This window comes from Chamaea fasciata, unplaced genomic scaffold, assembly GCF_029207755.1.
Source record: "Chamaea fasciata isolate MVZ Bird 193981 ecotype frontalis unplaced genomic scaffold, bChaFas1.0.hap1 SCAF_2, whole genome shotgun sequence".
Classification (NCBI taxonomy): domain Eukaryota; kingdom Metazoa; phylum Chordata; class Aves; order Passeriformes; family Sylviidae; genus Chamaea; species Chamaea fasciata.
In genome coordinates, this window is record NW_027094087.1 from 65,985,119 (window position 1) to 66,001,383 (window position 16,265).

A 16,265-nucleotide genomic window follows, 5' to 3' on the forward strand; every position below is an offset into this window, starting at 1 on the left:
TACTAAGACACCAAGTAGGCCTTCCAGAATCAACTCACGCTTTGCTAAAAGAAGTACCCTTCATAAAGGACCCAGCAATATGTATCATGCACAGAATATATTTTAAACTGAACAAAGGCAAATGCCAATGGAACCTTTGTCTTCTGAACACTACAGAGAAACATTTCTGTTACATAAAAAGACATAATGCAAAGCACCCAGAAGGTATTAAAAATGAATGATCTGTATTTTCATCATCATGGCTCATACAATAGTTCAGTTTTTACATTCCCACAAACTACATTGTATTTGGAGTAATTTCTGAGGGTACTCACTCTCAAGAAGGCAGAGGTGAGCAAGAACTCGATTAAATGCCAACCTTTTTCTTCCTCTTAAAGTCTCAAAAATTACTGAATAACTGGTATTTCCTTGCAAGTATTTCAAATTAAGTCATCCTGAAAGTTAATTCCCTCACTTCCATATAATTTCTCAATTAAATAACTGAGAAAATGGCAGAAAGAGAAAAAGCCAAGTAACAGAATTAGGCAAAAGCCCATCTCTACAAGGCAATAGCATTGTTGCTTCTATTAGGCTGCTTGTTGAAAGCATCTGTCTTCAGATAAGTAAGGTGGTTTGGATTCCTTGGAATAACAAATGATGTACACAAGGAAACAAAGCTTGATGATAACAAAAAAATCCATTAAATACAGATACCCTTGCTGTAATCTACAATCATTGTTATCACATATGCAAGAAAATACCCTCCAATCTTCCTAGAAACTATCACTTCAACACTAAGTTCTGCAAAAAAATTCAAAATCCAATTCATGATCTGTCCTCTATTCAGCAGTTGACGTGATACCAGCTTTAGTCCTCTTAACAATAACCAAGTGCATTTCACTGAGAGAGAGCAGGTTTCCACTAACAGAAAAAGGAGTAGGACGAGCATATAAAGGATGTAACAATCGTAGTAATGCAAATATCCCCAGAAGGCAGAATAGCAAACATACATACATACATACATATATGGACTTCCCAGACATATGGATTCAGCTTCCTTTACTGAAATCTATTCCTTTTTCCCTTTTTTTTTTACTGCATACTTTTTTTTAATAGGTGTAAAATTACACCAACAGCATCTCAGCTATCCCAGATGATTTAACAAAGTCTTCTGCAGAGTTTTGTTCCGTGCTCCCAGCAGCTCAGACTAGACGGTCACCAGTACAAGTCCCAACAAAATTTTTTCCAGAACAGCAGAAATAAAGAAAAATATAGAAAGAAAAATGGGAGGGACAGCTGACCACAGAGAAGCTGGGGAAGGGTTACCAGAGTGAGGTCACACAAACCTCTGCTTACCCCTTGCTCGGATTCCAGCAGCTCTGTTTTGACTCTGACTGCCGGCATCCCATCAAGCATTAACATACTGTTCTCAAAGGCGCTGATGTCCTACGGCAAAAAAGGACAAGGTTAATCAAAAAATTATGAAAAAAACCACTTGTTTCAATTCACAGTTTACTGTGATACTGTAAACTGTGTATTAGTACTGTGATACTGTAGAAGTATGTTTCTTTCAGCAGAAATGAAGTTAACGAGGAGGATGTAATAGTAATTTCAAGGAGTAGCTGCCAAGTTACTACTTCTGCTAAAACAGTAAACCATACTTTCAGTTATCCTTAAAAGAGAACTAAGTCTTCGTAAGCAACAAGGGAAAATCATCTCAAATTACTGTTTTGTAATTTGAAATTAATGACACAGGTATACATATATGAATTCCTTGCTTTAGAACTGAAAAGGAAAGCAGTAGTGTCAAACAGTTTGAAGGTTTTGGCAGCATGCTGAGGTACAAGCTTTTGATTTCAATCAAAACCTTTGTGCTTCTGGTAGAGAAAGCGTAGGCTTATACGGAGCGAAGTTACAGTAAAGGCCTGTCCCCATACACATTTTAAATTCACACACAATTGCTCAAATTTCTTATCATTGTCTTAAGTTATCAGAATTTATCGATTAAAATCTCCACACACCTCTGAGATGAGAAAAAAAAAGCAAGCTAAAAACTTGCACTGCCTATGTAGTTATGGGCAATATATGCTGAGGGCTTCAAGCTGAAGAAGGATTTCTGGAACTGTGCTTCCCTGAATAAATATTCCTGCTGTTACTGGAGTAGTCTATGAGGACATACAAAACAACCTCTTGTGCCTTCAATTTAAACAGTACCTCAATCTCAATCAATTTTCTACTCCAGCCAAGGTTCAAGGTTGGTGTTTGAAAGCAAGTATCTTCAGCTGCCATTTAGTTTGGACAACATGGAGATAATAAAAACCATTTTATCCTTCAAGCTAGAATGTGACCTTACAAATCCAGCACTTGGTCAGTGCTACAGAAATGCAGAGACATCACACCCATTTTTCAAATAACATAACTGGAGCACACATCACTTACAAGTGACTCATTCACAATCAGTTCTCAATCTGCAGCCCTTTCTGGAACACTCTAGACTGGAAACTCACCTCTGCTCTGGTACCTCGTAGTCCTCAGTAACTGCATGAGAATGGAAAAAAACATTTTCCCTGTGTTTCACAGGCAGCAGATCCATTCAGCACTGCCTGGTGCCATTATTCATAAGGAATGCATTCACTGCCCTGTTACTTATCATGGTTGCTTTAGTGGAATTTTAAGGAAAATGGCCCATCCGAATGGAGCTTCCAAAATACATTTTAAAAACTTAAAACTACTTTAAACATTTTCCTTTTTCTAATCGATACACCTCATCCCAGGACCTCCACTTTCCATGATATAAATACTGCAGAAACTGGTTATTTTTGTATGTTCCTTTATTGTAATTTAAAGAACATGCTGAAACGCAGGAAAACTGATATGCCCATGCTCCAACATGGTACCAAAAGCAGAGCAAATTACGTGCTAAAAATCCCTGCCACCCTCACTTTGAGCCCTGTATATTTTAGCACTCAGAGCTGTGATTACTTACTATGGGACAGGAAGAAACTTGATGGTGAAGCAGATAAGCAAGTGCAATCTCTATTTCTTTCCTTTAAAAGTAGTTCTGGATCATTCACAAAAAGCTCTAAATGTTTAGAGTTATAAAATTCCAGATTGAACAAGTAATTTTCAACAGGACACCTCTGCATTCAAACATGTGAGAATGAAAACCAGTCAAGCTATTGAGATGATCTCAGTCCATGCTATCCAACTGCTGTGTATTTACTGTACTTTAAAATCTTGACACAAAAGGAAGAGGAAGAAATCCAAGTTCTTCCTATGTTTGCTGAGCAAATTATTTTCTGCACCTTGATCTTTATTCAGGGTTCGAGGCATGAGGTGGAAAAAAACGCAGGAAGGGTTCTCTGATGCCACAAAGAAGCTGGATGAAATTATGCCCGGCTTTACATCTTTCTCCCCAGCAAGGGTGGTGCACTGTTTACTTATTAGCAGCAGATCTCAGGTGTCACTGAGTGCCATCAGTTTGGATGTGGTTTGAGGGGAAGAAAGAGCAGGAGCCAGCGTGGCATTCGTGGCCCCCCCAGAGCCTATTTTGCAAGCTGAGAGGTTCCTCTGCTTTCTTGATTTATAAGCAGCACAGTTGAATTTTACAGCAAGATCAGGAACACACCATCATCAAACATCCCTTAGGCTGTTTAGCTCATAGACAAAGAAGGATGAGCTGATGCTGCATCGTGTCCCTGAGGAAGTTTCACCCGCCTGAGCAAAGGGACGAGGCTGCCTTACACAGGAGGCACAGGCAGAAGGAGGGGGGAAGACAAAGCGCCACAGAGGAAAGGCAGGTTTAATGAACTGTTAGAATCTGATTAGAGGCTAATGTCCCTTTTAGTGCTTTGTACCAATTTACAGCTGATATACTTGAACCATTTTTCCCCACTGGCTGTGATAAACTCATTAGTTTTAAAAATGCAAGCTAAACAGAGCCTTTGAAGTTTAAAACTGATAAATCATGAAAACCTGACTAGTTCATGTACCATTTAACACATTTACATTTAACTAAATTTTCATAGTGTTCACTTCCCTTTTTGTTCTCCAAAAATCTTATTTCTTAAAAGCAGCCTTTTGAGTGCTGGTCTGAAGAGCAAATACTCCAGCTGTGAATTGCTCTGGCTTTTGGGTAATTTATAATTCACAGGAGCAATAATCATAGGAGTAAATTATTTCCAAACTATTTGATCTCTTCTACATTTATAACTTGAAGTATGTTGTGTGACACGTCCTGAGGGGCCACTGCTGAGTGGATCCAGTCTGTGTATGATCACAGGGATGACACATTCAGCCCAAAGTCACCCAGAGAGCTGATCCTTCCAAATGGTGATCTCCTGCCATAACCAGTGCTTGCACTACAATATGTTCAAAACCACTCAGCAAACCAGGTATAATTGCTGAGGTTTGCATACAGTGGGCTGTCACCTAAGGCAAAGGGGCTTGAGTTACTCCCACTGGGGCTGGAGATATGAATTGATTTCTTCCAGGAGCTTCCAAGATCAGACAAGCAGATGGAGCATCCACACTAGAGTGAGGCCAGGCTGCTTCAGTGCCCACAATAACTGATGACACTCATGAGACCCACCAGCAGAGATAGGTGATGTGATGTATTGAGCCAATGCATTATTCAGACCACTCAATTTTCTTCATTATCTGTGGTAGCTAACTTCCAGTCTCCAAAATTGCTCAGGTGAAGGGTACCTTAATCCATGTGACAGTCCTTCCTTTCCTAGTCTCCCACCTCAACCCTCCTGGGTGGACTCCTTTCCCATCTTGGTAAAACGCACAGCAGATGTAGGTCCTGAACTGGGCATAAAATCAAGCCAAACACTGCATGACCTTACCACAACATCTGTTCTCTTGGATGAGTAACTCATCCTAAAAGAGGCAATGCTCTCTTTCTCAGTGCCATCCGCTGGAACCTGCCACTAATCACTTTTGGACATTTATTTCCCTGAAATATTAATTAAAAACACAAATCATATCCAGGTCCGTATGGGCAACTGCTATTAGACCAGTTGTTACACAAGACAGATAAGCTTCTAGGCTTACAAGCTCTTCTGAGAAGCTGTGGCAGTCAGTTACTAACCAGACTCTCCCCACTCCTAAAAGGCCTATATTTTTAGCACAGCACCTCTACAACCATCACTGGCATTTTCTTCATGAGGATGGCTTTCCGTTGCAATTTTTAATCAAATTACCTTTTGCTACTTTAGAGGAAGAAAAATATCCCCAAATCTCATTCTCTCATCCTGATACAAACCCCCTCAGCACCCTGCAGTGTTTATTTAATTATGAATTACACTATTATGGCATTTGCCATCCACAAGAAGTGCTAAGGTTTTGTAGCCAAGTTTTTCATTTGGCCGAGTCATACATTTTGAGAATCACACTACAAACTTCACAGTCAGAGAGGATCTGATGCCACAACTGTTCACCTGTTCTGAGACACTACCAAAGACACCCCTAAACCCCTTTTATCATTTCTTCCAAGCATAAGATGACAGAAACCAGATATTCCCACCCCGCATCATAGTTGTCTCTCCCATTCTCCAAGATTTTCACATCTAGCTGCTCAGTACTAAAGCCCTATCCCTCAGATAGGCCCTACCCCAGGCAATCCCAGAAAGCAAGCAGTGAGCTCAGGCTCCAGAGCACCCAGAACTCAGATCTCACATTTCCTGCATGGATTGACAAACATTTACATTCCTGTGAAAGAAAGTCTCCTCCTCTTGTTTCACTCATGAACACACAAGCAATACAGAGGGGCAAGGCAGATGATGTTCCTTACTGCTGCCACTAATGAAAGCCTCACTGAAGAGCTACACACTGGTAAGACAGAGATACTGATGGTTCTGCTTTTTTTCATGGTGACCTAAAAGGTTCAGCTGACAATTCAGTCTTCAAAACTCTGGTGGGCTTGACCTTAGCCATCTAACATATGCCCCACCCAAGCCACTGCTGCTTTCCTCCTCTCCCTCAACAGCACAGGGGAAGAACAGAATATAAAAAAGCTTAGGAGACGAGATAAAGACAAGAAAATCACTTATGGGGTACTGGCAAAATGGACTTGATTTGGGGAAAATTATTTTATTGCCAATGGAGTTGGATGGTGAGAAACAAAGACTAAAACTAAGCAACCTCCATCCCCAGCTTCCTTCTTCCCAGGCCCAGCTTCATTCCAAATCCTTCTTTACTTTTCTGTATAAGCTTAACTTCTAACATGAGACACTGATTTTGAGAAATGAAGTATCAGTTGCAGGAAGAGCAGTCTCAAATTCAGCATTCAAGCTACAGTAGAAAGCCTCAAGTTTAAGGGGAGTACATTTGAACAGCTAAGAGCCGTGAACAACCTTCAGGTAGTCCTTTTGTCCCAAAGCTATGACACAACTTCCCCTGCTTCATCTTCTAGTTCTTTTTACACAAGTTTTCTGTACCTGTAATAATTTCTTAATTCATCATTATAGTCTTGGGGTAATTTTTGTTATAACAATGTTATTGATAGTTGATAAACACCAAGTTTTGAGTCTTTAACTTTTAAGTCTTTTTTTAAACAGACACCTTAGAAACATCACTGAACTAACCATGAAGTAACCTATGTTAGTTATATGCCCTATAAATAAGATTACCTTGGGGATTTTTGCAAACATGTATACTCAAATTCATATTATTCTCTTTGCTTAACCCATTGAAGTTATTCATCAGTCAAAGCAAGAGTCAGCATAACACATCAAGACAAAAAATGTGAAGTGACCACTCAAGGTAAAGTAGAACCTTTTAATGGTAAGACTAGGTAAGTTTTTCAAATTCTTTTTTTCCTCTTAGTTTCAAGGGATAATAGAGAAATGAATGACTACCATCCCTTATCAAATATAATAATCTTCATAGGGAGAGGAAGCCAAGGAGAATGTCAACTACCTCACTTTTCTGAAGACCTTTATACACCATACAATGAGATTTGTTATTCACTTAGATGCAGTTCTCTCTAGGATGAAACATACCAGTTAAAGAAAGTACATTCATGTGACTAGAAGAGAATCACTTAACTGGGAGTTCTGCCAGGGAACTGGGGGTAACAGCCCATGTCTTGCCATAAGATCTTCATAATATGTAATTATATCTATAGACGTGTGAAATGTTCATAATGAAAGCAGACATTCTGGTAGTTCTGTATTTTACTCTGAATTTGAATTTTCAGTCAAATTCACCAGAAAACTACAGTTTGCCTTTACTGATGCTTCAAAGAAAGACAAAACAATTTGTGAGAAAAAAAAAGTGAAGTAAAGCCTCAGACTTCTTACTGTTTTCATATGAAACTGGGTGGCGTTGATTCAAGTTCATTTCAATTCAGAATTAAATTTCTTTGGTGACAAGGGACACAGATATTGAACTGCATGGCATCCAGCGAATGGGGAGGCATCACAGCTCTAAGCTTTCTAGGAAGGCTTCTGAGTGTGTTCTCCTTATTACAGTAGTGCCTGCCAGGCAGAGTCCAGACCTCAACAGCAGCTGTGACTTGATGCTGTCAGTGCTGGAGGCATATGCAAGGGATGGCCTTCAGCCCATGCTCCCCAGCTCAGATGCTCACTAGAAGTACCAGACCATGTCCAGTTGTATTCTACTGCTACCAGTACAAAGATGTGCACATGCAACACAAGCTTCTCAAATTCCTAGTCCATTGCCTAGATCTCTTGAAGAAAATAATACTCATTTTGAAAACATCAGACTTCCAAAGTTAGAAGTATTCAAATCCCTAAGGATAGAGCTGTGTTGTAATCTGCAACCTGTTTTAACAGATCTGTCTCCAGGAAAAGACTTCAAGTCGAGACAATATTCAGTGAAGATAACAAAGATCTCAAATTTTGCTGCTAAAATCTTTTTGATTAGCTTGGCTTCAAGTTAGTTTTAGCGAACATAAATAGAACTGAAGAGACGTGGTCAGCTTCCAGGTGACAGAGGATCATCAAGTGCATTGGCAAGTAGAGGCCAATCTGCTATTTCTCAAACTCAGCAGGCAACCCTGCCAGCTTTGATGGCTTAAAAATCCCTTCACATCAGCTCTGCTGTCCTGCCAGTTTTAGTGCTTTTACAAAGAATTATGGATCCCTCCTATGGTATGGAATTCAGACACAATAGGTTACAACCAACTGTACTTACACCAAAGCCTCACACTTAACTTTTATCAACATTAATGGCTTTATTGTTTTCCTTCTAATACAACATTCACAGAATATTTGATTTTTGTGGATGTCAGTGGATTAATTATGTACGTGTGGATTTTCTTAACCTTACACTTAGAAGTCCTGTGTAATGAAAAAAGCCCAACCTCTCCACCAAAAATAGTGCTGCAGAAGAGCCATCATTTAGGAGTGACACATATTTAAGAAAGGATACATGGGCAAAAAGCATGTACTACATTTATCATTACACTAGAATTATTGTAAAAGACATCTTTTCAGAACTCTTGATAAGTAATAGCAAAATAAATCCTTGATAGCTTCTCCTTTGCGTTTTTGAAGTACAGACAAGTAGTAAAGTCTACTATCAAGCCAAAACTCATTACTTTTTCCCCCAAAAACCCCAACCCTAGTAACTGATTTAGATTGCTGCTTCTCCTTGACCACTATTATAAGACCACTATTGTAAGATTTTAAAAAACTCTTGCTCAATTTCCAAAGCAGTGTTCTAATATCTTATGTCAACTGCCCTTGACACTGGAGAAGAACTTAACAAAGAGTTTGAAGATGAGTAAGTCTTAAAATTAAAAACAAACCTCACCACCTAGCAAAAAAAAAAAAAAAAAAAAATTGTAAGAGGAAACACAGAAGAATTTTTCTAGTATTGACCAAATTTGCACGTATTACTTAAAGGTTACCTTCACTGTTGTCCAAATCATGACTATTTTGTATTTGCTGAGCAAATGAGTATTAAATGGCATTGCCCAGGGGCTTGCCAGCAGATACAATTTTACTCCGAATTCTGACTCTACCTGCTCTGGTCAGAAAATTAGCTGCTGAAAGCACAGGGAGCTGGCTGGAACAGTTCCCCCACCTGCCACTGTGCAAAGTCTGCCTCCATAAAGACAGATAAAACATGGACTCTGTGTGCCGGAGAATAAAAGGAATGCTTATCATGTAGTGGTAGCCACAGTTTAGTCCAAAATTTGCGCACAAGATGTTATGCCATCATTGCTCTTTGCCAAGAAGAGAAGATGCTGTCTCCAGGATCTGTTGGCACCATCATTCTGTGCAGTCCAAAGGGACCATCACCTCAAAGTAACAGCACCTTCAGCTCTATGACTGAAAAGGGCCAGAGGGAGCAGTGAAACAACCGTGTAAGCACTTTCATAGGCCTGGGCATCATCACTTGCTCCAGAAATTACACTGGCCCTTGCCATTTATGTTTCAAAGAAAACAAACACACTACCAATACTGTCTGTTCCACTGCTGCATGGGATCATACCCAAACCTTCAGTTTAGCAACAGAACTGCTGCTCCCCCAGGTACTCCCCTAGAATAAAACAGTAACCAATTGACGATCTTCTTATGTCCCACAGACATCACAAATTGTACCCTCAGAATGAGAACAATATAAGGTTATGCTAACATTAAATATGCCTAGTGCCTTCTAGGAGCTGAGCCACAGAAATGTTAGGCAACTGACACTGCTTCTATACAGCAGGTAAGTAAGAGTAATTCCTTGTTTCTCACTGATCTGGGAGCTCCAACATAGAGGGAGAACTAAAAGGGAAACAAGGAAAAGCCAGCTTTTGTAACAACTACAATTTAGTAATTTCAGCTAAGACTTTTATTTTATTTCAAATTTACTTTGTTTACATGCAGTTTTTAAAAACTTTTGGGGTTTTCTACTGTTAAAGACACAGCAGTGTATCACACCCATAAGAGAACAACTTGTTCCCAGAAGGCAGTGGCTCATTTCCAGCTCAGCCTGTCATGCTGCCCATGACAGGAACAACAGCCTTGAGGTGGAGGAGGAGGAGGACACCTTGTGTGCAGTTGCACCTTCCAACACCAGGTATCGTAGGACATACCCAGGAGGCGCACAGACGGTTCACACAGAACCTCAGAAACCATCTGTCACAGCTCACATACAAAGTCACAGATTCCACAGGCAGTAAGTGGTGAAACCAAGTGTTCTTTCAATGGCCCTGTTCCAGCTGCCAGTTAAGAGCTGTGACCACAGTCTCAGCCTCAGAAGCACAATCAGTTAGCAAAAGCATAAAGCTCATTTAATTCACGGACAGGCCAAAATAACACAGGAATAATTAAATAAAACTGAATGATTGCACACTCAGATGAGAAAGTCGGACTTCATGCCAGAAACTAAGTGTTACTCCGTGACCTTTACCCACACCATACATGCATATGGAGGAAAAGCAATTGTTGTACATGCTTCTCATCAGAGAGCAAACTCACTGCTTATTCTGACATGTTTAAAGAAAGGGTGTGTGCTGCGATGAAACTTCCAAACTGCAAATGTTTAACACCCTGTCCCAACCCAATCTCTGTTTTATTTAACAACAGTTTGAGGTTTCCTGGTCCCCACAGGCTTCAGTGGAAACTCATGAGAAAATATTAATACTAAAGCTGGTGAGTAGTATAAAGCTCAAAAAAGGGAAAACACAGTCCAAAGAAAGGGAAAACTCTTGACTTCTGTTCACTTCGTGAATGAAATACAAAGCCCCTCAATTCATGAATAAGAATTTGTAAGTATCCACCAAATATTTTTAAAAATTGTATAAAACATCATTTTGCTTTCAGACTGGTTCCATCAACTGGTAGATCAAGCCAATACCTAACTACTCACAAGGTACTTTCTTCCTCCAGACAGAATGATCAAAATGCTTATGTACAAAACTGTCAAATTAGATTCCACAAGCAATAAATTACAGTAGAATTAGGGCCCATTTTAAAGGCAATTCTAATTGAGTGTTAAGAATTTCTAATTAACAAGTTTTAAATGTCACCAACATGCATTTCCCACAGATTCTCAAAGAAATTGTGATTCCTCAAACATGTTTAAAAACAAGTGCTCTGCACAAAATTACTGCCAATTACTAAAATAATGGAAAACTTCAAGATAAAAGAATAGTTTAAGTAACTGTAGACAGAACCACAAAAATCACAGGAAAACATCAGAAAGAGATACACAAGTAGCACATTAACAAACACTCTGAACTTTCATTAAAACTTCTTTAAAAGGCAGAGATATCAAATTTGCTATATAAAGCAAATCAAACTCAGCAGTTATATTAAATTAAAGGTTATAAACAAAATATATGAGTTTGTGTCTAGGCAAAAGACAAGCTAATGCCTAATTCATTTATACCACATCATTTTACAGCATGAAATATCATGGAAAAACTGGGGGGAAAATGAATGCTATAGCCAAGCTGTTTTTCCCTTAGGATCACAGGGTAATTTAGTGGGAAAGCATCTTAGAAGGTCTCCAGTCATACCTTCTACCCAAAGCAGGCGCTAACTGGAAACCATGGGATCTGCACTAGAAGCCGTAACTTACACAGAGAGAAGCTGATCTTGTAACAAGTCTGCTTGTCTGATGAGCTGGATACTGGTTGAAAAACAACTGGACCGTTCTACAGATTTGCTTACCAAGAGCTATCGTCAAGCACAAAAATATAGACACAACCTCTGGCAATGCAAGTATATGTGTCCTAGATTTTTTGCAAACTTGGAAGAGGTACCGACGCAATACCATCACTCACACAATAGCCTTGCTACATCCTTTCCCTAAGCATCCACTATTGACTGTTGAAAGCAGAAGCAGGTAAGGTAGATGGTGATTTGTTCTAACAGAAAACACATTTCTATTCTTATGTCTTTTCTTTATGTAAAATACATGTCAAAACATCAAAGTTAAATCAGCTCTAAACCATGGCATTCCAGTCTCAAGAGCTGCATTCCAGAATGAACTGACATTCTTCTGCCAAGCACCTGGTACGGATCACTGCCAAAAGGTATCTTAAGCTAGGTAGGCCACTGTCTGTTCTTCTGCAGGATTTCACTACCTGACATTTACTGTAGAGATAAATGAGATGGTCAGCAAGTGGCATATACATCTTAGTATGGACTTCAAATAATAACTTCAGAGCCCTCCCCCTTTGTTCCTCTCAGTGACTATTTGATCACTGGAAACGCAGTGACACAGCCTGCTCATGGGTACTACTGCTCCTGGCTGGTTTCATGGCTGGTAAAAATCACAGACAAACCTGGCAAAACCACCAGAACACTGCAACCTATTGCTACGCTCACTGAAACATTGAGAAGTATTGCACCAAGCCATACAATGAAACTATTCATTCCTATCTGCTTTTGAACTGTATTTTGCATCAGAGGTGCCCTTTGCAAAAGCAGTTGACAGAATCATGTGTGACTGCTAAACGTGCACCACTAGGTCTTTAAATCCTCATTAGTGTTCTTGAAATGAGAGCACCTGATTATACATTGCCCAGCAGGAAGATCTATCACAGTATTGTTACTTGTATCATCCTTTCATCCTGTATCAACCTAGCATCAGCTCCCTTTAAAAATGTATAGTCACCTAACCCATGTCAAGGCTTTCAAGAAATAATGCACTGAGATAATTGGTTGCTTGGCATCATACACAGCCTTTAGAGCATGTGTCAAGCCCCAAGTCATCCTAACATATCTAACATTTCTCATTAGGTCATAAAAAGAAATTGTGCCTGCATAAATCACATATCTATTCCCAACATGTGGCTTAGTTACACTGTGTAAAATGATGAAAACGATTTCCTGTCCACATTAGCTATGTCTCACATAGACTAAAATGCTTTTATTAGATTTACTTTGCACCATTAGAACTGGATGGGTTAAGCTGCTCATATTTTTAAACAACGATCTCTGTACAGACAGAGTGTTATGTGTACTGCATCTTTCTGAAGATACCCAGACCTCTAACATTAATAACATGACAAACTACCTCCATCATTACTCTGGATGCTGAAATGCAATAAACATTACTAAAATATTCTCACCACTAAAATCACAGCCACAGTCGTCTCAAGAGCAGTGTTTATCAGACACTGAATGATGCTGGACACATATCTGGTGAGTGAATCCCTCAATCAATGTAGCTGATTCGTGAAAATGCTTTCTATGCTGAAAGCTCATGCCAAGTCACCACTTCACACGTAAAGTAAAAAAAAAAAATTAAGGATTTTTTCTTGAAAACATATATTTTCTTAAAAATCACTCCTCATGGGACTTCAGCTAAAAGAATCGGGGTTTCATGATGAAAAGCACCAAAGTTACATCACTGTTAGTACCCTTTCCTAAAATGTTCATCCCCTGGCTCAGTACCATCAAGACAGAGCTTCCATCCAATCTGTGAGCATGTGCATGCCTTTAGTATGTGGAGGTATACTCCATACTGCCTGAAGATATTCTGAAGAATTTCAGAAAATATCAGATATTCTGATATTCTGAAGAATTTCAGAAAAAAGCTTGGTAATTTAATCACCTGTTTGGTGCCAAGGAGAATAAATTATCCACTCTCAGGTGAAAAATGTGAAATTCTACCATCATTTATTTTTCAGTTTAAAATGGTCTCCAAAACATTCAGCAGTGGTGGTTCCTGTTTGTATTTTGTCACCTGTTTGGAAGTTTATGGTGGTTTTGTTCTTGTTATCGTTTTGGAGTATGGTTTGGTTTTGGTTGGGTTTTTTTAAGTAATGACAACTCTCAGTTGGTCACATGCCTGAAAAACAACAGAACTCTAAATTTATTTGCAACATAAAAGAATACTTGCAAAATCAATGGATTAATCTATTACTCTGAAATACAAAATTAAGCATTAACCAGAATATACCACAACTGTGAAGAAAAAAAAAAGAAGTCATATCACATTCAACTGTGAGGAACTACTAGATTAATTCAAGGCATCACTGTTAATATTGTTATGATTATATCTAATTACCAAGTCCTGTAGAACCCTACACAGGCAAAGCAAGCCTTTTAAAACAGATTCCCAAAAAATCCTTCCCATTCTTTCATACAACTGCTTTAGGGTCAGATGTAAAGGTTTATACTTGGATTGAATAATTTGTGTTGAAATTTTGCAGGTGGATACCAGTAAGTACTTCACATGCTCATCACCCTGAAATGCCTATGAAGGGGTTAGTAGTAACAGGGACCCACGTCCACCAGGGCAGAATCATGGGTGACTACATGGAATGTTCCCCAGGGTTCGAAGCAGTCCAAGCCAACGGAGGATGGAAACACCCGGCTTCACTCATCACTACCAAAGAATACTGGTTCATCAAAGTGTGATAACATTTCTGAGTTGCTATCTCAGAAAAAGCTGAAGGCAGCAGGCACTTCATGGTACAACGAACACAACAAGCAGTAAATGCTTACTCTTTAAGATTTGTACAACTTGTGAACTTTTGCAACTGAAACCTCTAGGATATTTAACTAAATGAACAACAGTTTAACGAAACCACCAGAGTCATGTTGGAGCAATGTCTTGGTTTGGGAAGACAGGTATCTGCCAGGTAAAATTACAATCAGAGGCTCTTTGGCAAAGATTTGGGAAATAGGAATAGCAGTTCTTTACTAGTATGTAATACAAAGCAAACAAACACAAAAAACTCCCCCCCCCCCCCCCCCCCCCCCCCAACAACTACAGCATTAATGACAAACGACAACAGTACCAAGAACCTTGAGGGCTTTGTTTCACAAAACCCAGGGCAGTTTGGTTTTGGTGTCCCTGCAGGATCCTCAGAGCACCAAGCTGAAACAGTGGAAAAGTCCCGGGCTGGTAGCTGGGATGGCAGGGTGTCCCGGCAGGCAGGGGCAGGATGTCCCGGCAGGCAGGGGCAGGATGTCCCGGCAGTGCAGGGGGTGCAGGGTCACGCTGCAGCAAGAGGAGCGGCGCCGAAGAAGCCGAAGGAGAGGCAGAGCCTGGACCAGCTCCCGCAGGTGGCAGGGAAAACTCAGGATTCAGGCCGAACCGGTGATAGTAGATTTCCCAGGACTGGATATCCCTTTGGCCACAGTGAAACTCCTCCAGCCAGCAACAGCCGTTCTATTTCTCCCTGAACGCCGGAAAAAGAAAAGCCCGCAGCTGCCTCAAGCTTTGTCTTTTACCTGTGTTTTCTCCCACTTCCACCTTTGTCCACCTCTTTGTTTCGGTTAAGTACTCTCAAGTATCCAACACTTGGTCTCCTTGGTAACTTGTGGGGAAAAAATTCTTTAGAGAAAAGAAGGAACAAACCTAACCCCCCACAAGCAGATCAAGATCAGACCTGCCCAGAAGGACTTGGTGGTGCTGGTGGGTGAGAGGATGGACATGACCCAGCCATGGGCATTCCCAGTCCAGAGAGCCAAACGTATCCTGGGCTGCATCCAAAGCAGCGTGGGCAGCAGGGCCAGGGAGGGGATTCTGCCCCTCTGCTCTGCCCTGGCGCGACCCCACCTGCAGGGCTGCATCCAGCCCTGGGGTCCCTGCACAGGAAGGACATGGAACTGTTGGAGCAAGTCCACAGGAGGGCCACCAAGATGTTTAGAGGGATGGAACAGCTCCCATATGAAGAAAGGCTGGAAGAATTGGGATTGTTCAGCCCAGTCAAGAGAAGGTTTCAGGAGAACTTACAGCAGCCTTCCAGTCTCTAAAATGGGCCTATAAGAAAGATGGAGAAAAGACTTTTTACAAGTGCATGTAGCTATAGGACAAAGGGGAAATGGTTTCAAACTGGAAGAGAGTAGGGTCAGATTAGATACTAGGAAAGAAATCTTTACTGTGAGGGTGATGAAGCAATGGAAAAGATTTCCCAGAGAAGCTGTGGATGACCCATCCCTGAAGTGTTCAAGGCTCCTTTGAATGGTGCTCTGAGCAACCTGATCTAAATGAAAGGTGTCCATGCCCACAGCAGGGAGGTTCCATCTTTAAGGTCCCGTCCAGCTCAAACCATTTAATATTTCTGGCTCTGTGCATGCAAATACTGGTAAGTCACTGATGTTTGGATTAGAAATAAGAGACTTCTCTGATACAAATGTACACAAGTCCCAAAGAAGGGCAAGTTGTGGAGGAGTAGGGCATGAGGAAGTTGTCTTAATCCGGGGGGGTGTCCTTCGGACACCAGGACTCTTCAGAATCCTCCCCTGTGTCCACAGGGTCTGGTGCTGCATAGCTACGTAGTGCAAGTAGAAAGTCAGGAGGTTGAAGTGAACTTTTTCCCCCTTGTTTGCCTTGCTCATATCATATTTAGGATTTTA

The 16,265-nt window shown here is 40.4% G+C and overlaps 1 protein-coding gene across 6 annotated transcripts in view; it reads right to left on the reverse strand.

Annotated features, from left to right (window-relative positions):
- The window catches only part of KLF12 (KLF transcription factor 12), a 236,030-nt gene that overhangs the window by 146,081 nt on the left and 73,684 nt on the right, over nucleotides 1-16,265 (reverse strand). For all 6 annotated transcript variants that reach the window (XM_066176286.1, XM_066176287.1, XM_066176288.1 and 3 more), the window contains one exon: nucleotides 1,336-1,425. In XM_066176286.1, the coding sequence (XP_066032383.1) occupies nucleotides 1,336-1,425 (90 nt within the window). The remainder of the gene's footprint in view (nucleotides 1-1,335; nucleotides 1,426-16,265) is intronic.